This window comes from Triplophysa dalaica, chromosome 4 (genome assembly GCF_015846415.1).
Source record: "Triplophysa dalaica isolate WHDGS20190420 chromosome 4, ASM1584641v1, whole genome shotgun sequence".
NCBI lineage: Eukaryota > Metazoa > Chordata > Actinopteri > Cypriniformes > Nemacheilidae > Triplophysa > Triplophysa dalaica.
Window position 1 is genome coordinate 20,569,430 of NC_079545.1, and position 25,681 is coordinate 20,595,110.

A 25,681-nucleotide genomic window follows, 5' to 3' on the forward strand; every position below is an offset into this window, starting at 1 on the left:
CTTGGAAAGCAAAGTCCTTCTGCACTGAAACAACAAGAAATTTTTCCCTTTGAGGTCAAGAAATGTTGGCTTTTCTAAATTGTATCCTTATCGTTTACATTGTAGACTTTCCTTCAGAGAATGGAAACGTTTCTTGATAATTCCAGTGAAAACGCGGGAACTTGAAAATTGTTGTCAGGGATATTCAATTATTTACCATGTTTCATAAGCCATGTTTCATATTTCCTATTGAAGTTTTATGAAAAGCTTTTTCTACTCCGAAACAGAAAAGCTCCATTGTATGGCAAAATTGAATAATTGAGACTCCTTGTGTAAACCGTAATCTGAAAGGTTTTGGGAATGCTCCACAAGCTTAGCCCAAATAGGCCACTCTGGCAGTGAGACTGAGAGGGTATAAGAGAGAGACATGCCATGTTAATGTTTTGGATTTATTTCCATCCAATGGAATTTGAAAGAGCTGAGGGAGGAGCATGAAGGGGAGCCCAAAGGAAAAGAAAGGAAAGAGAGGGAATATAAATTAGCTGAGAGACAATGGTGCAAAGGAAACAATGAGAGCGGATTGATTAAAAGTATAGCGTGACCTGGGAACGGCCAAAATCAATGTCTAAACTGCAGCAAATTTGCCCAAAAAAAGTCTTCCTTCATGTCTCTTTCTTCCCTGCCTTGTTTAGTTTGCTTTTTGGTGCATTTTTATTTTCCACTAAAGGAAGGCTGAACTAAACTCAAAAGTACATCAGATGCTCTCTGTTTGGCGACTCAAAGAGACTTGACAAAGGTGACACAGTGACATACTGTCCAAGGAAAGATTGGCACCAACTTTTCACAACTCCACTTTTCAAGTTCTCTTTCTCAACATTTGATTCCAACAAAATGAATTCCAAACACACTTTTCTCCCCTCGATTTCGGATTTGAAAGCTCTTATTTTTTGTATCTGCCAAATTACTTCGTTCTCAAAGTATTTTTTACAAAGCTATACTCAAATGGTTGTAAAATTGCTGCCCTCTAGTGAGCAAAAAGGTAAAAACATGCCTGTCTAAATAAAAAAGGCCCCTGCAAAACTTTGCCAGTTTGAGCAAACTGTTGTTTTGCTGATGCAGAATTGTATGGAACTAAAAAGCCACACAGGAAAAGTAACAAAATGAAGGACAAAGAGCAAAATTCATGAATCATAAACAGTCATCACCCACCATTAACTACTGTCATTTAATTGAAAGACAGCATATTAATTTGTTATACAAACATCAGTCCTCAATTCTGTTGAACATGAATAGATAGCATTGCTGCTTTTGTGAGCATGAGTGAACGCAGCAGTGAGGTCGCGTTTCAGTGAAGTAACAAATGACCAGTGCAAATAGACATTGTTACCCCTCCCAATGTTTCCATTTTTCTTGAGCAAAAGTGAAAAAACATTAAAGTAAAAACTCAGCTTATGTTTAATGGTTTAGGAAAACGAAACAACTTTGTTCCAGCGGGATATACAGAACTACAGTCTCAGCTATAGCACTGGTGTGCAAAGTAACAATGGCTGGTTTGCCCTGGATTATGCAAAATAAGATACGCCATTAAAAATAAGGATTAAAAATTAACATTCATGAGATTCACGAGAAACACTTTCAAGTGATCCAGTCTGGCTAAAAGTGGTAAGACTAATTACAGTGTTGAATATATTCGGTTAAAAAAGAAAGAAAACTTTTACTTTTACTGAGGGAGTTTTGCGACATTAGATTTCATCATTTCTGATGTACTGTAATCGCTATGTGTTTAAAGTGTTAAAACAGAAAGGCACATGACCAATTAACTGGATGAAAAATGACAAAGGTTCAGTAACAGCATGAAGCCTCCTCTGAATGACTTTCAAACAAAACCCGCTTGATTAGATCGCAGAGCATTTTTATCACAGTCTTTTCAAGACTCAAGAAAATGATAACCACAGACATTCACATACCTTTAAACTGTGAGGTCTTCAAAATCAACTTCTTCAAGGGAAAAAATAAAGGCTTTAAGGCAACATTTCTGAGTGTCCAAAATGTTTGACCTCTAAATGCAAATGAGTTGAAAATATAACACTCAAACAAAAAGTACTTCATGTGTGATTGTGCCGTAGAAAAATCGCTAACTCTACACATCGTGCTTTCTGTTGAGCGATCTCCTCTCTGCTGCAGTTGCATTTTGCTAGCTTTCTCAAAGAGAGGCAAACATTAAACTAAGAAGGAACTATTTCAAATCTGAAGAACAAAAACCTCTGATTGTTCAAATCATGGTAGAAGATATGCTCTGGTTCTACAAATCATCTACATCGGCTTTTAAAATCATTGAATAGTAAAGTGAATAAGCATTGAATGTGCAGTGTGCAAGTGACTAAAAAGGGTTAAGCATCAACCTCAACGCATATGGCAACAAAAGCAAGGAGGAGGAACACATTTGGTCCATGCATTATCTAACTTAGTTGGCTTTTAACGCTTTTCCCAAAATTTAGAGCACCCTTTCCTCATTTTGACTTGTCCGCAGGGCTTTGAATTAACCTCAGAGTTTCTACCCATTCTCTCTCCACAGAACCAGATGAATGCTATGATCAGGCATACTGGTGGCAAACACCAGGCCCGCATCGTTCTTGCCATCAAGTCCATTGAGCCAAGAGGTGACGCCTGGTAAGAAACTAGAGCCACGTTTGGATTTGCGGTAGGCTGGTAGTGGCCAGCGGCCCACGATGGCCTCTGTCCTCAAGTCCATGACATAAAGATAGTTGTTGTCAAATAGGAGAGCAAAGACCTGGCCAAAACTAAGCAGAGAGATGCTGGAGGGGTCCTGCTGTGGTTTGATGATTCTGTGTGAATATAGAAACATCAGTGTGTACATTAAAACACATTATCTCTTGTAACACATATATAAAATATACATTGGGGATCAAAAATCTATTACTGAATGATATTATCAACATAACAATCATTTAAGGTTCATTTAAGGTCTATAAATAAATACATATATGTACCTGACAACATCAAAACTTGAAAAGTCCCACTGGTAGATGCCCAGGTCTGAACTACACACAACGTAGCGGCCATCAAACTGTAATCGTGGCTGCAAGCAGACACTGCGGTCTTCTGACACAAATAGGGTCTTTAAACATTTACAGTTGATCTCACGCCCTATTGGCCACACCTAGCGAAAAAAACACAGACCTTTACATTGCTCCTATATCATTTTAACAGATCTTCACAAAACAGAATTTTGCTTTAAAATTGTAGCTTAAAACAATCATTGGGGTGGTGGTCAATGCCACAAAATATAGATTTAAAATAAGTTTTAACTAAATACGAGACTTATTTTTTCATCAAAAAATTATTAAAAAAGGGCCAGAATTTGCAATATAAACTTGGCCCTTTTGCACACATTTAAAATTAGGAATAGCCGATATAAGAAACATTACCTTGATTTCATATTTATCAGCGCTCAGTAGTATATAGTCCCCTGGACTGTGCATCATGGACTCCACTTGGCTTTTCTGAAGGTGTACCTAAAGCAGTGAACAAACACACAGTTACACGATGTGCTGAAAAATGACTGCCAAACCAAATTTAAAAAGAACATAGCCGGTGATTCTCATAAAATCTTGATGTCAAACATGATGTCAAAAATGAAAAGGTTTCTCTTCTAGCATTAATTTCCAAACTTTAACTTATAATTTAACATATTTTAAACATGTTTAAACGCGTTTTTAACTTGTGTAAAACAAGATCTTAAAATTATCATTACCATGACCCTCTGAAAATATCAATAGCATAGCATGTTTTGCTAAAAAAAGAAAAGCCATGATGCTTAAGAAAGTTTATATTCATCATACAAAATTGAAGACATAACTTTATAAAATGTTATAAAACTACATAGATCGGGAATGAAAATCAACATGGTCATTTAAACAATATGACAAGAGAATACTAAACTTTTGTAGAGAAACATAGATGTTTCAGTGGTAACAATATAACAATATGTGGCCCAAACTTAACTTCTGGTAGACCTTCGCAAAAAAATCTGTTACTCTTGAGTAGTTTGTTATATATATTTGTATATATATATCAGAATTTGCTTTATTGGCCATACGTATATACTGCCACGTATCATTTCAAACAAAACCACCTTGATGTATTTCTTTATTTTTTATTATCAATATTTGATTATAAAAGAGAAAATCAATTATTTTATTAGAATATCTTAATATTTGAATCAGTTTAAATATAGCATATCAAGTACTCTGAAATACCTGGAGACAATCCAAATATAATTAATTCCTATGTTAAAAGTATGCTTTCTATGAGGCAAAGAACACAATAATCTTAATTATGACAATTGTTGTGTACATTAAATTATGTTTTATATTACAAATCTCTAATGACATGATGTTTCAATGGTTTCGTGAGAGTGACATATAGCCTTTCAGGATTCAATAAAATTTCTATATAGCCATACCTTGGTGACCCACTCAGTATGCCCAGTAAAAGTGTTTACACAAGTCCCTGCAGAGAGGGACCAGACTTTTACAGTAAAGTCTGCTGAACCGCTGACCAGGGTGTCCAGTTCATCATTGTAATCTATACTGAATACTGCAACAACAGCACATATTTTATATACTTTATTAGAAAAAGAAATGTTAATGTTAATTAGAACTGTTATAGGAAACTTAGTGATAGAACTTTCTAGAAGAACTTAAAGAGCTTTCCACCCACCTGCCCCTGTGTGCCCTCGAAATTGCTGGATTTTGGCACCAGTGCTCCATTCCCAGCACGCAATGGTATTGTCAAAAGACCCGGTCACAAGTTTCTGCTCATCGAATTTGACGGTGGCACAAGTGTGTGTTTGGATGCCATAGATGCATTGCCCTGTGCGAACGTCCCATAGTTTGGCTGACAAGTCATCAGAACCTGAAGGAGAATGCCTCTGTGATTAGTCAATCAATAATAACACAACAGCTGATTTTTTCCCACACTTTCTGATAAAACTTAAGCAGGATAAACAAAAAGAAACCTGTGCAAAGCAGCCCATCCCGGTAGTAGAGAGCGTATACACGAGCACTGTGTCCAATGAGAGAGCTCGTCTCAAAAGCATCCTCCTCCCTTAGCTGCTTCATGCGTAGCTTGGCCTTCAGATATACACCCTTCCAGTGTACACCATCCTGGATAGACTCATCAATGCGCCAGCCGAGGTCTCGACACACGCCCTGCCAAACCTCAGTACAGGCATTGATGACTTTATTCCACTGTTTGCACACCAGGCAGCAGGTGAGCAGGGTCTGTGGGTCTAGCCAACGGAGAAGGTAGAAGGCCAGCTCTAACGGCAACAGGCGCAGGAAATCACGTTTCAGAAGAGCTTCCAGTCCATTGGACAGATGTCGCAGCTGAACGGCACCACTCAGTGAGATAAGGTGGTCCAGAGATTGGTTGCGCTGTTGGTCGTTTAGTGCCAGGAAGGAGGTGGATACTGACTCCAGCCACGCCTCGAAAGCCGCCTTCTCCATGGGCACATGAGGGCGTCTACCTGTTGACAGAACAAATGAACAGGCAAATTTATCAGCTGGACCTGCATGGAATAAATATTGATCATCTAATCTAGAAAACATGGAAAAACTGATGACCTGTAAGTGAAACAAAAAGCACTCCTCAGTAATGCAAGCATGCATGCGACTAGACATACTCTGACTGTCAAGTAAGGAATGTGCCAGGAATGTCATTGTGTAACGATTTCAAAAAATTCAAGTTGTAAGTCGCTATGGATAAATGTAATACAAACAGCTCATGCTAAAACAGCAGCACAAAAAGCTGTCAGTTTCTGAAATGCTCTGGTTTCTAAACCCAATTGTCAAAACAAACTTCAAGGCTTGCTAACCAGGTTACACTGTTGGACTCCTATACAAACCCCCCGAGACTGATTTAACACGTATATTTGTGATAACCCCACAAGTAAGTAAAACAAAAAAAATAAAGCCAGGGCCAAAAACACTTACCATTTCTAGTAGAATCAGTTTACGTATTGCGCTAGCTAGCTGCTAGCTTACAGGTGTCAACAGAAATCGATATTTCTGTACAAAAGGAAAACTTTCGTTTTACAACTGATTTTATATCCGACCTTTTTCGATAACAGTCTAATTCCAACAACATGCGAAACTCCCTGCTAGCTTCCTTCAAGCAAATCTCTAGTGTACAAGGTTAGCATGATAACAGAACCTTCAATGAAAACTAACGGAAACCGATCTGCCTTTGAAAATCCACGTACTCGCTTAAATTTGAAACTTGTTATTGAAACGTAAGATCATACGTTATTTTAAAGATCGCTTGGTGTTTTTTCTGTTTATGCAGTTAGCTGGCTAGGCTAAAATAAGGTGCCTCCGTTTGCAATAGGAATTAGAGCGACAGGAAGTTGCGGGATGAGCTATTGGACACGAGCGGGAGGAAGTCAGGGGGAGTGTCCGCAAGCTGTCACTTTTCAAAGCTTAACGTGATCTGAAACATATTTTTGCACTTTTAATAAATGTCGTGTACAAAAATAGCGTGGTCAAAAGGCATCAACCCAATTTGATGCTTAAGCCTGAATATTTTTTTTTAATAAGGTGCAAGATGTGGTCACATGGCCAGTAGGGAGCACACTGTTCCAACTAACTGAGAAATTCAGGGAATGGTTAACAGAAGAGCGATGTTTTGTAACTTTTAAGATTGAAACGTTTAGACCACGTTCATTGCTATTGCATGGTAGAAAAATTCTGACCAAAACAAACTTACGAGGGTAAGAGAAACGAATAGGGCAATGTTATATTTTAGGATACAGCATATGGGGTGAATTGCACTAGTTGGACATTTGGGGTCTAGTGTCTGTAGGTCCCATATTAATGCACGAATGCCAGTGAAACTATGAGCTTCCCAAAGCTCTAGTATCATGTTATCAGTCCTGGCTTTTTTTAAATGGTATTGGGTATGAATTTAATGCTTTGGATACACATTGTAGGTATGATGACAAAATTTCCAAACACCCCTAAGCTCAAAATGGATCACATGACTAGACAGAGCTGAAAATTCCCTTTACGACGACACCTGAATTGTGAAAATCAGTTGAGGATTGCGAAAGTTATGATATTTATAATACCGAGGAATATAGTAAAATAGTTAACATTAACTACAAAAGAAGTCGTGTGACCGAAAATGCTTATTATTCACACGTTTTTGCTTGTAACTTCCTTATTTTATCAGATTTTGCATCAAATTTGAATAGAAGGTTGAATTTTGCTCATTCTTTCAAATGAAATGATGAAAATGTACTGTTTTAGGTAGAAAGGGCATCAGACCCATGGTTCCTCACTGAAAACAATTATAATTAATAAGCGTTCATTCATATTCATAAACATTTATTTTCAAAATACAAGAGAAAACGACAATACACATCACTATTAATTGTTAATTCATATTCATACAGGTACACATCAAATATTCATTCTCTCCAGGAGGTCCTGTCTGGCTAGATCTGGCTGTGTTGGGCCCCTTTCTCCTTTTCATAATTAGCTGTAAAGACATAACATCAATTATTAGGCCCCTCAACTGTACATACATTGATTAACACTGAATTTCTCTAACATAAGCAGCACTAGAAGCCTTATAAACACGGATAATCAATTTACATGTTTATAAGTCTACATTATCTACATGATTAAAGAAAGTTGGACATAAAATGTTCTAATCAACATTGTTTATGTGTTGCAGGATACTTTGGATAAAAGAGTAAACAAAATTAACAGACAACAAGCATAACTTTTTGATCACATTCATCCAATGCCACTTTTAAATTATGTGCATAGATTTGCAATATTCAGCTAGAGGTTGAAAAAATGCAAAAAAAGACCTAAATAATATTATGCTTGTTTACTTTGTCATATCCACATTGCACTTGCCCAGGCCTACTGTCCTATCAAGTGTTCTCAGCCTATTCATTTAGACAGAGTTACAGGCTACACGTATGTCAAAAAAAAAATGATATACATATTAAACTACATAGCATCAGTAATAATGTCAAGAAAAACACAGTCAGAAGGAGTTAAATATAGACGATGTTTTTTTTTTAAGTATATTCGCTAATCTACCCGCCACAAATGTTACTACCCAATTTCTGCGATTTAGTTAAATTCTTTCTCCAACATGGATTTCGATGGAATTTCGTCAGTAACAAGATAAAAGCTGTGTATTTATGACCATGTACCTTTCATTAGTGTCCAAAGCTTATATGAAGCCCACCGACCGGTTGAACGCAAGGCAAATTTTCTGAAAGCCGCGGTGACGTGAAATCACATAGGGCTGATATATCCCAAAGTGTCCAACGCTTCAGGGGCTTGCACTCGATGTAGTTACCCAGAAAAAACATACTCCCACCAGGTGACCAGGAGTAGATATTGAATAACATACGCATTTTAGTACCACATTTTTGAGACAGAATGTTCGCCGCGAGTGGTTACTGTCATCATACCTACACATTGCAATATGTCACACAGATGCAAAAATGTTTCATCGTATATCAATCATATACTCTATTGATTTTACGGGCAACGTTTTTCATTTTATTCCCCAGCTTGTCTTTTTCATAAGACTGATATTTTCCATGAATCAAATTGTACTCATTATTGGATAATACTAAATGTTCCATTGTGTTATGCAAGCAGTGAAGGTCTGTCCGCCAGCCACTAAACCTTTGCATCTCCATTTGTAGTAACTGGAATCCTTTCATGCTGCATTCCCATTTCTCTGGTTTTGTTTGAAGGGGTGATGTGACGGTGATGTGATTCTAATTAATGATTAGAATTAATAAGCAGGAAATTTAAGACAATTTCAATTGAACATACGTTTGACCGAAAATTGAGTTTCTACATAAACACAACAGAGCAGCTTTGAAAAATGTTGTTGCCCAAAAATGTAAATACAACCTTTAGTACCATAAGAGTTAGGCCTAACAAAACACATTAATGTCTACACACAAATATTTAATCATCTATAGCCTATTTTTTATTACAAAAAGGTGACTTTTTGTTACACTGAATATCCCAAAGAAAAACAGACCCTTAAACTAATCAACAATCCCCCACACACCCTAACCAGACCGAAAGACATTTTCTTAAAAACATTACTGCATGATGTACTGTAGAATTTTATGCACAATATTTAATCCACTGGCAACGAGCTTGTAACATATCCAGATGACCATATTAGAAAGAATAATCTATGAAATATCACACTTAAAAAGGTTTTTTAATGTTCAAGCAGGGTGCGTTTAACCATAAACATAAAAACTGGAAAACAAACATACTAGAACTGTACATTGCTGCTGACTGGAGCTGCTTTTAGAAATAAATAAATCTCATTCATTCAAACAAGCCAAAGGTTCAACACAAACAACACCTATGTGTTTGCATGTGTTGAATCACTATACATAGGCGCACACACAGCACTTTCATTTGATAAATCCATTTTACATTACATGGGGTAGAGATATAGTCTTAACTAGGTATAATACAGTTATAATACAGTTTAATGACTCTGAAGGCAGGAATGTCATTACTATTCTCAACATAAGCATGTATTTCATAAGATCTTAAGATTGTTTTGTTTATTGTAGAAGTTTGTTAGCTTACATAAAAATATATAAATTAATTCAACCATAGCATGTTGCTCAAGGGATAGTTCATCCAAAAATGAAAAATCTTTCATAATTTTCTCACCCTCAGGTTGTTTCAAACCGGTTTACATTTCTTTGTTCCAATGAACACAGATAAAGATATTTGGAAGAATGCTAGCAATTTTCAGTTCTGGGACATCATCCACCACGATAGTATGAGGAATTTAGGAAAACAAAGAGTTCTGAGGCACCTTTGACTACCATTTCATTCCTCCTACTATAGTCAATGATGTCCCGGAACCAGAGTTCGAAGTGAGGGGGGGCTGGGGTGGTCCCGGACCTCTCATAAGCCTTAAGGGACCCCTCATAAGCGCCACACAGTGTTCGATGAAGATATGTAAAGAGATGTCGCACTGAGACCATGGAGTGTGCGGATATATTGAAAGTTTTTCTTAAACTTAACAGTAACTATAATTTTGATAAACAAGTCTTCCTTTATGAACGTTGTTGTCTTACATGTGACGTGTTACTAAGCAACTAATGGGACATAGTTGTGGTGGAAAAATTCCGAAAAATGTTTTATCTTTTGCTCTCCCCAAGAACATCGCGTTGCTTTGCAAAACTTTTGTGTTTCCCAAAGAATATTTGTCTTGAGAAAACTGTTGCATTCCCAAGAGATTATTTTGCGCTCCGTTCAGCAAACATAATCTCTGATTTTGACGATACCCTTCTGCTTTCGCCCAAAGGACTTACATTTCTTTTTCTTATTCTTAATTGGTTCATATGGATTATTTACATATACTTGATCTGCATTATCAAGAGATGAATCATGTTTAAAAGGCTCAAATGCTACTGATGCTGGTTTGGGAGCACAGTAGCCTACAGACAGCCACTATTGACTTTGACACGTCCTCTCCCTCACTGGTTGCAATGAATTGTTGTTTTAATATTCCAAAAAAAGGAGCAGCACTCCGTTACAGTAATATAAAGAACAAGAATCAAAGGACAAGAAAATAAATAAAGGAAAGGAAAATCTGAAGTGGTAAGAAAAATGTTATTATATATTTTGGAAAAAAATTATCTTACTGTTATCAATAAATTTAAGAGATTTAGCAAAATGCTAAAACTCAGCAAGACATGCCATCAAACAGGCTAAATCTTAAGAAATTTGTTTTTGTGAATAAATATGCGTAAAATGCAAAATAGAAAAATAACAGCAGGATTGATATACATTTCTCTGGTTAGGGGACCCCCCAAGAGCTTCGACACAATTCGAACACTGCACGTAACAGAAAATTACTTACATTCTTCCAAATATCTTTCACTGTGTTCATCATAACAAAGTAATTTATACAGGTATGAGATTAAATAAGGGTGAACTATCCCTTTAATGGCAAAGCCAACAACGATCAAATGATGTAGCACTTTCTCTTTGTTAATCTTGCAGTGAAAGATAGACCAAATTACCAGCTGGGTCCATCCTATCATGACAAAGACCAAAGCAATATATGGAGCTTGTTTACTGGTGCTGAAAATATTTTAGATGAACATTTATTAACACTGAGGTATGTGCCCTTTAATAGGTACTTTTTGTCAGTCTCTGTCTATTAAAATTGTCCTTCATTACTTCAACAAAAGGCCAAATTCATCTCATTGGGGCCTTACACTCTTTTCAAAAGGAGTGTTCACATTGTTTTGATCAGATTTCCAGTGACAGTGGATATGAGGGATTGACAGCCGATCCACTCTCAAGACAGCACTGACAATGCACTTCTGTTGCGGCAACTCCAAGAGTTTGCAGGATTCTACATGACAGGTCCGCTTTACTCTCACAGCGTCACCAGAATGACATTAATGGATTGTTGTAATTACCTAAATGAAGATAGGATTGAAGGTACAGTTGAATAATGAATTTCTTAATGTCATATACCATAAAGTTCTATCAGGACATTTAAACAAACAAAAGCACAGATTTACACTTTAAAGTGGGTATGCACAGATGTATCGGCCGCCGATATTAATCAGCCGATTTTGGATTAATTTAGTTTATTAGGGCCCTATGATTTCCGTGATGTGGAAAACACAGATGTAAAGTAGAAAACACGGACGGAAAGTAGCAAACACACCAGAGAGAAGCACTGACTAGCTTATAAAATTCAAATTGTGCAATGAATATCGCTTATAATTATTCAGCTGCTATTTAAATATGCAATTTGCGTGTTCTGCGTGTGAATGAGTGGTGTGGTTTTGTGTACTGAAGTGGACTTTTTAGCCTCTGGTGGACACAAACACACAAACTGAATTAGCGCTGCTCTAACAGACGTTACCTTAGGCGGAATTTACCATTTCATTTGAGAGAAGCTGCTGTCAAACTTTGCGGCAAGCCGTCAAAATTAAAGTCATAACACATGACAAAACTGCTACTAAAAATTGACAAAACTAGTAATTAAATGTAAAAGACTTAAAACAGCAAAAGAAAAACATAACATGTAAGATGCTGGTTCATATTAGCATAGTTGTACACCGGAACAACAACAAAAAATCCAGAATAATGAAAATGGAATTTGGGAAAAAATAAACAGAATTAAGGAAAAAATAAACGGATTTCGTAGGTCCCTAGTTTATTAATTAACTGCATGGACGTAATGAGTTGGATGTCTAAATATCCAATGTTTTTCTCTGAGCAAAATAATTACTGTAAATAGTAACAGCACATACTTTATTTAAATTAATTATAGAAATGTTCGATTTAAGTCAGATTTGAGTTAAAGTTTGAAACAAAATAAATATTTGATAGCAATAATCCCCTTTGAAGATTCTCATGTTGTCTTATTGTATTTTTATCTTAACTTACATTTAGGAACATTTACACTTGTGCCTCTCATAAAATGATAAATGATCCAATCAGCTCAGTAAAATTAATTGAATGTAAAAAAACTATCCAATATTGTGTAGACTGTATGCAATTGATCAATATCGGAATCGGACGACAGGTGTTTGTTAAAATCGGTATCGGCTCAAAAAATCCTATCGGTGTATCCCTGCTTTTCAAACAGTTAAATAAATGTGAAACGGTTTCATTACTTTGTTCACGAGTATTTACTAAATGAGACAACGTTGTATAATCCGTACTGGATCTTTAATTAGAAAGATACATTTTCCATTGAAAAAAACAAAATATTATTCTGCTCTTGCATTTCAGTTGAAAAAGCGGAATATACTCACTTTGAGATGTGTCTACACAAGGCCATCATAAAGGGAGAGTGCCTGTACAATAGAGGGGTCTGCTTTCGAGCCCTCCTGAAACTCCTGGAGGGTCAGCATTCCATCTGCATTCTGGTTACAACAATGAAAGACGATTATTCACAACCACTGTTTTCAACCGCACACAGAATTCTGTCGACACGGTTACTGGTGGGGAATAAGGTAGAAGCAGTGCGGTTGATGAATAAAAACGTCTTGTTTCTCTTTAGAGCTGCTTTTCCTTTCAAAGGCTCTTTTTATCAAAGCTTTCCGAAGGCCACTAGACTACTGCAAGGGAGCTTCAATTTTACGTCTTTGATGTGACGTGCCTTCTGTGTTTCTAGTGCCTTTTGAAAGACAGCTTTTCTGAAAATCACAGCAGACCGTGTATTCAGATATGAATATGTAGTCATGCTAAAAGGAAACTCACAGGAAATTGTTGTAAAATCATAACAGAAATTTCTATGCGTGTTATCACAGATTCACTAAAAGACGCGACTGAGAGGTGCGGAGAAAGTCAGCCAAGCTTTTGTGATGAATAGGACCTCATCCGATTCGTGTAAATTTTGCTTTGATATTTAAATAGACAGCAAAACTACGCTCTTGTGTGAAGAGGATGGGGGAAAGTACACACGCTCAACTTTGGCAGTAAAAAGTATTTTACCATATAAATTACTGCTAAGTGCATACAAAACAAGACAAGTGAAGACAATAAATAAATATATAAACAGCAAATTAGTACAGTTGGAGACTTCACCTTATCCATCATAGCAAAGATGCGGACGACTCTTTTCTCTGGCGTGTTTTCCTCCTCAGGAAGTTCCACTGTGTTTCCCTGCAAAACGTATACAAGACATTAATTCCTGAGACGTAGATTCAACGAGACATTCAAACGCTATGTTGTTTTAACATTAGTGTTAAATAAAGACAAACATAACCGTTTGGTTATAGGTTAACTTATTCTGGGTTGTTTTCATGGTCTAAGTTAATTTAAACGAATAGTTCACCAAAAATAAAAATTCTGTCATCATTTACTTACCCTCATGTAATTTCATGGATTGTATAAAATACTTTGTTCTGATGAACAAAGAGAAGGACATTGGAAGAATGTTATCAATTTTCAGTTCTGAGACATCATAGTAAGAAAAATTGAATGGTAGTCAAATGTGCCCCAGAACTGTTTGCTTTCCTAAATTCATCAAAATATCTAATTGTGTGTTCAACAGACCAAAAATATACAATATTGTTTTCTATTATGGTAGTGGATGATATCCAGAAGTGAAAATTGCTAAAGTTCTTCCAAATATCTTTCTTTGTGTTTAACAGAAATGTATACAGGTTTTAAACATTTTTGGGGGAACAATCCCTTAAACTCAACGGTTGTTTTCGATAATTTTTCAGTCCAGTCACCTCAATTTCTTTATCAGTCTGATGGACCCTCATAATCAATTTTCAAGGTTTATGCTTGGAATCAAATCCACGTTAGCCATGCAAGAAAGCACTTTCATTAACTCAAGAGAGTTACGGTTCACCAAGAAACAATTTACTCACCACCATTTGGTAGATGGCATCCACGATGTTCAGCATCTCATCTCGGGTTATGTGACCATCATTATCAAGATCATAAAGTTTAAAAGCCCCTGTTGCAGCAACGACAAGCAAATACATTAAAAAATTCTCTCTCTGAGCATTCTCAATCCGATAACTGTTTCCCTATAGTTTATTATAATATGCGTATCTTTTCATTATTCATCATCAAATCAATTGATGGAGCAGCAGATTTATTCAGAAGATCTTGTGGGATTCTCTTGTAGAGTATTATCACTTATGTAGGCTAACTGATAAAAGAACGATACAGATAAGTTTTCTGGTTCTATTGACATTAGGAAATTGTGAAAAATCTCCATGCCTTACATCTGAGTTTCTCATCCAGTGTTCCTCTTGATGTGACAGACAGTGCTTGAATGAACTCGGCGAACTCAATTCGTCCATCCTGAAAAAAAGAACATAAACATTGTCAAAGTCATTCCCAGTGAATACACGTGCAGTTTTGCTTTAGACAAAATCGTAATATAAGGACTTGATTTTATACTGTTTCAGCCTCAGATTGACATTGAAGAGACATCAAAGATGGCAAAGGACTGCAGAGTGACAAAGCAAAATAACTGCAATTAAATTGGAAGCAATGAGGGAGCCAATGCTGTTATCATATCAAAGTTTCACACCTTACAGAAGGTTTTATTAAGGAGAAAATGTGATTTTGACTTTGCTGCTTAAGTGTGTGGAAAGATGTGACTAGACAGTCCCACTGAGAACCTTAAAACATCTGATGTAGTTATAGGGCATGATATTGATCAACCAAAAATGAACTAATAAACCATCTTCAAAATCTGCAGAATTTTAAAATAGAAACAAGCAGGATAATGCTATTGTAAATAGAGGTGAACAGAGTGTTTACACACAGTTTTCTGCTATCCAGCCAAAAATCCCGTCTGAGAGAGATTAGTGGCGCAGATATTTACGAATTGAGTAAGAAGTTAACAAATGAAAATATTGCATTTCTTGGTGGAATGCAACAGGGCGATAAATCAGTTCTTATTGTTTATTGACTTCACTATTTCTGTTTCTTGTTACCTTATTTTCATCAAAGACATTAAAAACAAAGGTGGCAAATTTCGTGGGGTCTCCAAAAGGGAAGAACTGTTTGTAGATCTTTTGAAATCCAGCTGCGTCCAGCTGACCGCTGGGGCAGTCTTTAATAAAACCTTTATACCTGCCACACAGAGAGGAGAGGAAAAATGAAACAACATAACAGTTAGAGAAGACAGAAGGAGTATTTCATAATAATAAAATTAAACATATGTGCATAGCACTTTTCATACATGAAATGTAACTCAAAGTTTTTCATATAGCATAGAAAAATAAATACCATTATTCAATATCATTATGAATAAATCCTAAACAACTTTTAATAATTAAACAGTTTTAAAACTTTGAAAGTGTAGGGGTGGTACAGTGGAAACAAGTTCATTATGGTATAAATATGAAAATGCACACATTCCAATACCAAATAGTCAACTTATTTCCCTTTACAAAGAGAAATTATGAAAATGTTCCCTCCAGTAGATAACGTCCTGTAACGGAGTCTGTTGCACACTGCAAGCACAAAAATGCACTGCCAACAGTGTTATAGAACATGTGGTCTGGGTATTCTAAGAAAAAGAAAAATTGTAACACTATCTCGCAATTTAAAAAACAACACTTCAATTGTTTTCTGTATACAAATTGATTCCTGACACATCTGAAGACTATCACTGTGGAGCATTTCCGAGCAATTCGGGCCAAAGGGTAAAATGGGTGAACAGGATATTAAAAGGCATGTCAATCCTCAATCGCAAAATATTTTCCAGGCACACTAGTTTGAATTTTCATTCAGCATTTATGACCCCATTTCTGAAGCATACTAGTTTTGCTTTGTTTTACTAGTTATCAGAGATGGTTATCACTGATGACCGATACTGTTCTATCATAACAGATCTGCAGCATATGCTCTTAAAAACACTTCATTAGATAATTGTTCATTGGCTCATCAAAAGAGCCTGCTGTGCAAACAAAGTACGTTTTTTTTCAAGAAATGCTAATGCACGACAGCTTGGTGAAAGAATTTGTCACGGCCATATGTGCAAAATAAATTATACATCTAACTGACTGTTATCAAGGAAATATTTATGAATATTTATGAAACTTATGTTACACGTATCACAAAGCATACTATGCTCATACCGAATAATTATCAAATTGATTTATCAAAAATTCAGTTTTCTTTTCATGTTTAAATTTACGTTTTTTAACGTATTTTCAAATATATATATATATTTTTTAAATAACAGTGAAATTCTTGTAAAAAAAACAATAGAATAAAAGGAAAATGATTAAAAACTGTAAAAAAAGTGGGGGGGTTTTACAGTGTAGGTTTGGGGGAGCCCTGTCTGTTTTTCCATCCAGTGACATATGTGGTAGTGTTGTGGAAAACCCATTTTACATTTTGTGACACTAGTTGGTCAGAAATGAAAACAAATCAACACTGCATCTAAAATCCCAACACATAATCCACACACTTAATCTAGTGTTTGACTATGAATTGTATATTCATTGGACTATTACTAAACCACTGTATATCATTCCACATTGTGTAAGAATCATTAATAATTTCAAAAGTCAAAAACAACTTGTTCAATAAAGTTTAGAACAAGATTTAACACAATATCAATATGAATAAGTCAAGAATAACTTAAAAAAGAAGAAACTTTGTACCAGATTTACTAAACAGTGTTAAAATAGCACAATTACAATTTACAATTTCAAAGCAGCACAGATGGGATTGGACATTTCTGTGGGTGATTACTAACAAGGTCCACATTAAAAAACACAGGCGCAATATCTCATTCCCATAATGACCAACGCAATCTACTTTGGGCAGCACAAATTTAGTGCAGGGGTTACAACATGCTTTTTTGGGCATTAAATAAACTTTATGAAATCAATGCATCTGAAGAGGAAACTCCTATGCAGTATGGTTGGGGTCACAAAAACAGCTGTGAAATTGTCACAGCATGTCTTTAGTTAATTCAGACAGTAGTTTTTTTACACCAAAAGAGGCGTGATTGCATTGCTGCAAGCTGTTGGTAAATCTGTCCCTTAGCCTCTGTACATAGTTAGTATCTACTGCAAAAAAGAAACATAGCTCCTCCATAATGTATTTGATATACTGTTTCCTCTTTGTAAAAAAAGAAGGAAGACATTGAAATTCTATTTAGGCTTTCTCTTGTGGGTGCTTGATAAAGCAAGTCTACTTTTTGTGTCAGCAAACAACGTGATTCTATCATCAGAGAAACAGAAAAGTGGCGTGTACCTCACTCTCTCTCTGCGTGTGTTACTGCCAGGCATGTCTACACTTGCTGCCTACTGATCTGATCAGCACAATGCTGTGCTCTAAGGACACCACCTTCAGCACACCAGTACAGTATTGTCTTTAACAGAGCTGTCTCCAAATTCAAATGACAAACCGATCATACTTCCACATGCAGCAGAATCTCTTGTGTGATACCAGGGAATAGTTTCTACAAAGTACAGTGCAGAATCTCAGCTGTCAGTGTTAGTATCAGACATGTGGGAGTCTATTGGCCCCTCTAGTCAGATTGAACTGTCACACAAGATTCGTATGGGTCAGTGAATGCTGTACCTTTGTAAATGTCAGGAAAGTAGATATCTCCCTTTTGGACTCTTTTTCACACATTCACATTTCTCTTGTATTCGATTGCCTCCAAATTGCATCTGAATCACTAATCTAATTTATCTGTTATTTTATTATTCTACTGAGTACCTGGTTTTCTTATTTGTTTTTACATTGTGGTTCACTTTCTTTTTTTCTGTCCTTTTGTTGCTCTCTCTATCTCTCTACTCATCTTTCTCTCTTTCCTTACTGGGCACCCTGCCTAGAGTCAACCATTCCCCATCTGACATGGGAGACTTAGAGCAGCCAGGAGGAGAATAGCTGTTAACGTATGGAGTAAAAAATTAAGAACGGTGGAGAATGAGGAACATAACCAAAAAGTTGTCGGTAAACATGCTGCGAAATTCCACTATGATGTAGCTGAAAAACATCTAAAAAATGAACATCATCACAAAATGAGTCAGTCTGTGTGGTTGAGTGGTTCTGGCAGAGTTTGTTGCGGCAAGCTGCCCATAATAACAAGCAAAACAAGCAGGTAAACAAGAGAACGTGTACAAAACTGTACCACTCAAACCCCATTTATTTATATTTATCTACTGAAGCAGATAGTCTTTGCCAGAACTCGGATGGATATAAAAATACAGCGTACGCTGTGTCCATAGTTACAGAGAAGGATGGCAATGAGAATATCTGCTTCTGCCGTATGGTTTTTTTGTTTTAAAAGGGAGGTCTTTGTTGGAATTTCATGACTATAAGATGATTTGACGAAATATGAAAATTGGGGACACACAACTCTTATGATCTTACCTCATGGATATTTATTAGGTGATGTAGCTCAATCCTAACTGATTCTGCAGCTCCGTTGGCACTATGTAATAGGATTACGATTTGTGTTCAGTTAGCCCACTTCCTATGCAAATTATTGATAGCGGCTTTTGCCTAAGTTTAAAGTTGTTATTGAAAGCAGTTTGCAGTGACAAAGAAATTGTTCAAATTCATTCAGTTTCAATGAGGGTTGACAATTTCTGCATTTATGCAAGTGAACTATATGACTTTCAATGAGATTGCAGGTGATATGTGACACAGTTGGACGGGGCAGTCAAGAATGAATGAAATGTATTCTGTATTTATTTTTGTATGTAAACAAATCTTTTCATTAAACTCATTAGCCAAGCAACATAAAGCTCATAAAATATATTTCCTAGAAATACGCCAACATTTCCTGAAAAGGTAAGATGTAAAGAGAAGAAAATAAAAAGCAAACTTACCACTGCTGAACTTCTTTTTCCGTGACTGCAGAAAAAAAAAACAGCAGTTACAGCAGTTAGACTCTGGACAAGCTACAGATGTTAGTTAAACGTGTTTGAAAATGAGGAGAAACAGTGAACATCTAATCTCGCTAGAGAATAATTTTTAATTCCACCCTCAGATAACCGACGTCATTGTTCTTCTGAATAAGTGGAGAAATAAAAACCGTGGAAGGCTGACAGGAGAGCTTCTGTGGCTGTCTCTCGCAGCTTAGAGGCAGACAGCCATGTCAACACAGCTAACATCAGGCACTGCATTGTCATTACATTTGACAGCCTCTGAACATCACAGACAGCTTTTTGACAAACATTTACACATATTGGTACTGTGGATGAATACTGTAGTATTTCTACTTACAGTATATATTCATTTTGCACACACTCTTTACAAAAGCGATTGACAAAGGAGAAATATACAAGCCGTGGTAGTAATTCCAAAGGAGAACACAATGTATATAGCATCGGCATATTCAGTTTCTTTATATGTTGAATGGGTCAAAATTTTATGACCCATTATTATTTGAATTCAGTCTAGGCTCTGCCACAGCATTTTGTGTTCACATTCTATTCCCAGTTTCCATCTAAACACTATGCTGTTGAGTATTGTTCAGCTGTGTTTCCTGCATTTCTCTCTCTCTCTCTCTCTCTCTCTCTCTCTTTCTCTCTCTCTCACAGACACACACACACACACACACACGCACACACACACACACACAGAAGGCTCTTTGTCTGGGATAGAAGTGTACTCATTACTAAGGTCAGCCGTCTGCATCCATGTACAGCAAAAGGTAGAGCAGAACGAAATGGGGGAGGACGATATGAAGAGATTGATTTACACCGTTCATTTAATTTTTTTCAAAGATCAACATTTCTCTGATTTTGATTAAGGTGAAAGAGAATTATTACAGTTTTTCTTGATTGCTAAAACACTAAAACCCATTAGCTGAACAAGGTTCTCAGTTAATTTAGCTAATTGTGCAGTCTGTTGTCAATACATTAAACCATTTCACATGGTAAAACACAATTTGTGGATCTCACTTAGACTTTTCAGCAAAACTCATAACACATTCAGGAGGGAGCCAGCAGCAAACAAGCAAATAAAACAGTATAACCCAGTAATGTGTGTAATTGCACTCTGGGTGATCCACCCAACCCCTGTCAGAGACATTTAAAGTCTCATTTATAGAACCGATTATAGAATGATGTATTGACACGTACAGTACTGATTCTGGGCTATTGAATTATTCTAAAAATTCCTTCCTTCTCCTCACTGTCTAACACAGAGCCTCAGGTACATTAGAGATACGTATGATGCAAATAAATACAGTATGAAAAACTTCCAACTCTGGACAACTGAACCCTACCATATACCATATTTGTGCACTGAATCCTGCTGGCAGAGGAAACGCACCAGACAAATTGGTTGCTCTCCTTTACGTTTCCCCAAGACAACTGCTCCACTGCTGCTACTGACACCCGCGACAGCTATCAAACTGCTATAAGCCTACCAATTGAACTAAGCAGAAGTACATGCAGCGGGAAATTAGGCTAACTAACAAAAATCCCATACACCACCACATCAATCACAATGTCTAGAAATGAACATATGGCAATTTACTGGAAAATATAATGCAATATATTAAATAATGCATTTCCATATAACCAAGTGCTTCTAGTTTTTATAGGGTTAGTTCCTTATGCGTTATTCAATATATTATCACATATATATATATATATATATATAAACTGATTTCATATACTGAATTTGAATATTAAGGAAATATGCTTTCTTCGCGTAAGGGATATCTTGGAGGGAGGCCATGTTTCTCAGACCTAATCTTTACATCTACATCTTGTTTTATTAACCCCAATTTATTAAGATTAAAGTAAAAGAAATTGAGTCAATCCTTTAATAGAAACACCTTATCAAACTCCATTACCCGGCTGATTCCTTAAATAACGGCATACCCTGCCAGGTGGCCCACTTTCTGACTTTTCTATCTTTCTCAACAACTGTTATATTGCTCCCTTACTCTGGTGCTGTCAGATTTGATTAAAGCTATTTGTGGACATAAACTCAACGTGATGGCAAAGGAGTATGTGGTCGAGTCACAGGTGAGAGGAGATGACTTTATGTAGGAGAAATCAGACAGACAAATGTTAAGGTCCCAGTAGTATAGTATTAAACATCTATTCCAGGCAATTGTTTAAAAAAGGAAAATAAATAATATAAGTATAATAAATGACTAAATCAGATTGAATAATTTCGTTTGGCAGGATTTACTGTTTAACCTCCTGTGGAGGTTATGTGTGTGTTGAGGAAATCAACATAGACCCTTCACTACAGGGCATCAAACCAGAGGGCCAGAGGATATGTAATAGCAACGTGACTGACCATTTGTATTTAGATGTTAATCAATTTCAATCTGTCTGACACACACCTTTTGCAGACTCAATGTAAAGTACACAACCAGGGGTTGTTGTGGCTTACAGAGATGTCAATGACTACAAAGATAAACACAATGCTTGACCCTCTTCAGAAAAAATCCCCATAACAGACAGCCTGTGGGTGTGTGAGACCACATTGTGAGAAAATGGATGTCAGATTGCCCACACATGCCATTGAGGTAGACATTTGACGGTCACCCACTAGATAAAGAATTTATTGAAAGTGCAAGGTTACATTTCTGGACGTGAGAGGGGGGATGAGAGATAGATCTGAGGTGGAGGTATCTAGTAAAGAAAGATAGGGAAAGAGAGAGAAAGAGAGGGAGAGAGAGGGAGAAAGAATGTTGAGGCATGTTAGAACATAAGGAGATAAAATAAAGGAAACAAGGTCTGTTACTTAATGGCTGATGACAGCTTGGTTGTTAATGTGTGTGCATAAAGCTATTACTGCAATACAAATATGTCAGTGTTTTCTCATTGTGTAGGTATATTTTCTCCTGATGGAAGACTTGCTACATGAGTACAGGTCCATATGTGTGTTTGAATGCTGTTTATTGTGATAACTAGAAAGCAAATGACTTCTACATTTGTCTTAATTTAATTATGTGTTTACTGCCTCATCGTGGGAGGAATCAAAGACAGAAAATTTAGCAATGGAATAAAAAGAATCTCTAGATTAGTGTTTCCCGGCTGTTTTCTCTTACATAACCCCATAGATTCATCAGTAGGCTCAAGCACCCTTTCATCAACACCAAAGTCAAACTGTGTATCTTTTGATTTATGACACAGGATACAATTTAGCACTCTCATTATCATTAATAAAGTCGCTTTATTATATAACAAAACACAATCAATACTTTGTGACTCATTAGACTACTGAAATGGTCCATTCACCCAAGAAAGAAACTTCTGTCATCATTTACTCATCCTTATGTTGTTTAATACCTATATGACCTATATGACCTATATGACCTATATGTTTTTGGGTGATAGAAGTTGCCCATGCATCTATTAGACACGAAAAATTGCATAAATAAAAGTGTCAGAACAAAAGATGCATTCTATCTAAAAGCGAATCCACACCCAGACTGGCCTGAAACGCCTCATGTAACCACAACCCAAAAATAACCCAAACCTAAGTCAGTTCGTGGTATGATTAGACTAAAACCGCCCAAATGTATACGCAAGTAAGGTGGGCGTACCTGTCAGTACAATTGCTTCCAAATACGTTAAGAGGAGTTACATTTCCGTCACACGCTTGCAGTGTTCGACCAATCACTAAGCACAGGTTGACTGGCCAATCATAGCACACATCGCTTTTCAGAGCGATGAGCTTTATAAAAAATCTGAACGTCTTAGAGAAGCAGGCAAAGAGGAGATACAAGCATGCACGGTATGTGGAAAATACAGCGTTTCGAACATTAAATTGTTTATACACTTTGCATTACATCTAAAACAAATGATAATATTCGTTTTAGCAGTGTCATATGACTTCTTTAAATGTTACAACATTAGGGTAAATAATGAAAGAATTTTATTTTCCCCTGATATGCATATAGGCTGCATTACTAAAGCCTCGGTTCTTAGATTTTCTACATGAATACTGAATATGATGTAAACTCATTTTAAGCATGAAATTCTTCAGTGTAAAACATTTATGCATAACTTTTTTAACAGGTGAGAGACAGAATTTGGCTTGACCATATGGCCTGCCCTAAAGCCTAGAAAGAAATTAAAATGGACCGAGTGCCTTCAATCAAATTCAAAGGGATAACAAATGTGTATGGTAACCTACATGAGCTTGTATTTTATTGATAGCAGCCCTTGTCTATGTACACTACGCGTCGAGCTAGAAGAAGCTGAAAATGACAGGCCTTCTTTACCCCCTGTTGAGAACAGAGCCTAACCTTTAAAGATGCTCATTAAACATGAACGGTTGACTGCTGCCTGAAATCCATGTTAAGTGGTGAACTTGGTTGAATGTTAGCCAAGTTTTGCATTCGCATGGGTTGTTGACATAAATATTTAAAAAAATCAAATGACAGATCTAAAGTGTTTTATATTAGGTTCACAAGCAATGGGATAAATAGTATTACTAAAGCAACTATGTTTACAAATTTGTTACAATTCCTGACATGAACAATCTGTCATTGTGTCACATGTCAACTGAAACAAAGACCATTCTTCTCAATCTCTAAATTAAGCTCCACCTATTTCATTCCTGATTAATACTCAGCATTAGGTTTCATTGCCTATTCTCATTTTCCGCAATCCAATTTAAAGCCTGTTTTTAACAAATTGATAATACTCATAGATTTTCTCCACCTTGGGGGGCGTTTAGCATTACACAATTAGCATTTGGCCGTCCACCTTATTTACTTGACGCGACAGTTGCTGGCAGCTGTTCAAATTCCTTCTAACATTAGAGATACAAGTCAAAACACACTTAATGATGATTATATGATTGGTAATGGAGAACAATGAAGCCAGACAAGAAATGCTTAACGGTCCACTCGGTTGAAGTAGAGGGACCCAACAAACATTGCATGAATTATACAACAAACACACAGAAAAGTGCGGTCTCACAATACATTTCAATCTGTAACTATGTAGACTTGAATAAATTAGTGAATTATAAATATTTTTCAGAAAACATGGCAAATACAGTAAGAGGTCTGTTTCTGAATACTTGAAGAAGAGACAATAATACTGAGTTATTAATAACATGCAATTAACCAAGGTTTTTAGAGTATAACTAGTCAAACAGCATCAGTACTCACAGTAGGTCTTTCTGCACAGATCTTCCACGACTTCCGGCTTGAGTTTGCTGTTGGATTTTCCCATTTCTACAGCTGGCCGCAACGTTTATCCCCACTCCTTTAATCACTCCCCTCAAACCCACCTTCCACTTACATTTAAAGACAGGGAGACTGACAGAGAGAGAAAGAAGAGAAGAGGGGGGGACCAACACACCCGTTCTGCCTTCTCCCCAAACCACAGCAGTCTCTGACAGAAGAAACAAATAACTGAGCGGAGGAAATGACACCGAAGCAATGTGATCACAGAGTTGTCCTTTAATCTGTTAACCAGTGTCCCTCCTCCTCTCTCCTTCAGTACTCCAGTCAGTCGATGCGTTTCTCTCAGAGATTCAGAGGTTGTGATCAGCGTTCAAGCCAAGGAGAGACCCGTTCATTCAGGTGCTCACTGCTGTCGAGCTTGATCTGCTGGAAATGGAATTGATTCACTGAGCGAGTGAGACATGCAGACGCGTTCGTTGGCTCTCTCTGTGAGAGCGTGTGTGTGGGAGGGTGCGGGTGTGTGTTGTCACCACGCTATGCTGTTGCCCTTGACAACAGAAGCCACACCTCCAGTGCTTTTGCATGGAAATATCCACTTGCCCCTAAATCAATTCTGGCTTTTCTTCATTATTTGGATTAAAAAAGCGATTGAACCTAACCCTCAGTTTGGTTAATGTCTGTTATAATTTCCTGAAAAATGTATAGCCTAGTAAAAATAAATATTTTTATAAATCAAGTTTTTAAGGGAAACAAGTATTGAGTAAATAAATAATTTACTATAATTTATCATTTTAATTGATATTAAAGTACAATATTTGGCCGATATTTATATTATGGTCACCTCAGTTTAGATGCAACCATCAAAATATGATTTAAAATGGACAAAATACTAAACCTTTAAGGTATTTATGGAAGAAGATTATTTGGCAATATATATATATATATATATATATATATATATCAGGGTATTTGAGTTTTGTTCTAATATAAGAAAAAATAACATAGAATATGT

The 25,681-nt window shown here is 36.5% G+C and overlaps 2 protein-coding genes across 3 annotated transcripts; both read right to left on the reverse strand.

Moving 5' to 3' along the window:
* Positions 1-1,416: 1,416 nt before the first annotated feature.
* Positions 1,417-6,427, reverse strand: fbxw2 (F-box and WD repeat domain containing 2). The gene is made up of 7 exons (XM_056747360.1): positions 5,997-6,427; positions 5,021-5,530; positions 4,723-4,917; positions 4,466-4,599; positions 3,429-3,515; positions 2,991-3,160; positions 1,417-2,825 (listed from the first exon to the last, which is right to left on the reverse strand). The coding sequence occupies exons 2-7, from the start codon at positions 5,508-5,510 to the stop codon at positions 2,534-2,536; spliced, it is 1,368 nt and encodes a 455-aa protein (XP_056603338.1). The 5' UTR covers positions 5,511-5,530; positions 5,997-6,427; the 3' UTR covers positions 1,417-2,533.
* Positions 6,428-7,429: 1,002 nt separating this feature from the next.
* Positions 7,430-25,170, reverse strand: ncs1a (neuronal calcium sensor 1a). 2 transcript variants are annotated; one of them, XM_056745962.1, is made up of 8 exons: positions 24,652-25,170; positions 19,385-19,409; positions 15,518-15,656; positions 14,798-14,876; positions 14,435-14,523; positions 13,641-13,718; positions 12,866-12,976; positions 7,430-7,542 (listed from the first exon to the last, which is right to left on the reverse strand). In XM_056745962.1, the coding sequence occupies exons 1-7, from the start codon at positions 24,713-24,715 to the stop codon at positions 12,878-12,880; spliced, it is 573 nt and encodes a 190-aa protein (XP_056601940.1). In that variant the 5' UTR covers positions 24,716-25,170; the 3' UTR covers positions 7,430-7,542; positions 12,866-12,877. The 2 variants fall into 2 exon arrangements, with proteins under 2 accessions (XP_056601940.1, XP_056601939.1); XM_056745961.1 differs by lacking the exon at positions 7,430-7,542 and adding an exon at positions 9,008-11,512.
* Between the last annotated feature and the right edge of the window lie 511 nt (positions 25,171-25,681).

Excerpts from the sequence above, each read along its gene's own strand:
- ncs1a (XM_056745962.1), bottom strand. The coding sequence starts at position 24,715 with ATGGGAAAATCCAACAGCAAACTCAAGCCGGAAGTCGTGGAAGATCTG. Across the intron at positions 15,657-19,384 it reads GAAAAAGAAGTTCAGCAGTG|GTATAAAGGTTTTATTAAAG; the intron begins GTAAGTTTGCTT and ends TCTGTGTGGCAG. Across the intron at positions 14,524-14,797 it reads ACTGGATGAGAAACTCAGAT|GGGCTTTTAAACTTTATGAT; the intron begins GTAAGGCATGGA and ends TTGCTGCAACAG.
- fbxw2 (XM_056747360.1), bottom strand. The coding sequence starts at position 5,510 with ATGGAGAAGGCGGCTTTCGAGGCGTGGCTGGAGTCAGTATCCACCTCC. Across the intron at positions 3,161-3,428 it reads CTGATAAATATGAAATCAAG|GTGTGGCCAATAGGGCGTGA; the intron begins GTAATGTTTCTT and ends TTTTTTCGCTAG. Across the intron at positions 2,826-2,990 it reads TCAAGTTTTGATGTTGTCAG|AATCATCAAACCACAGCAGG; the intron begins GTACATATATGT and ends ATATTCACACAG.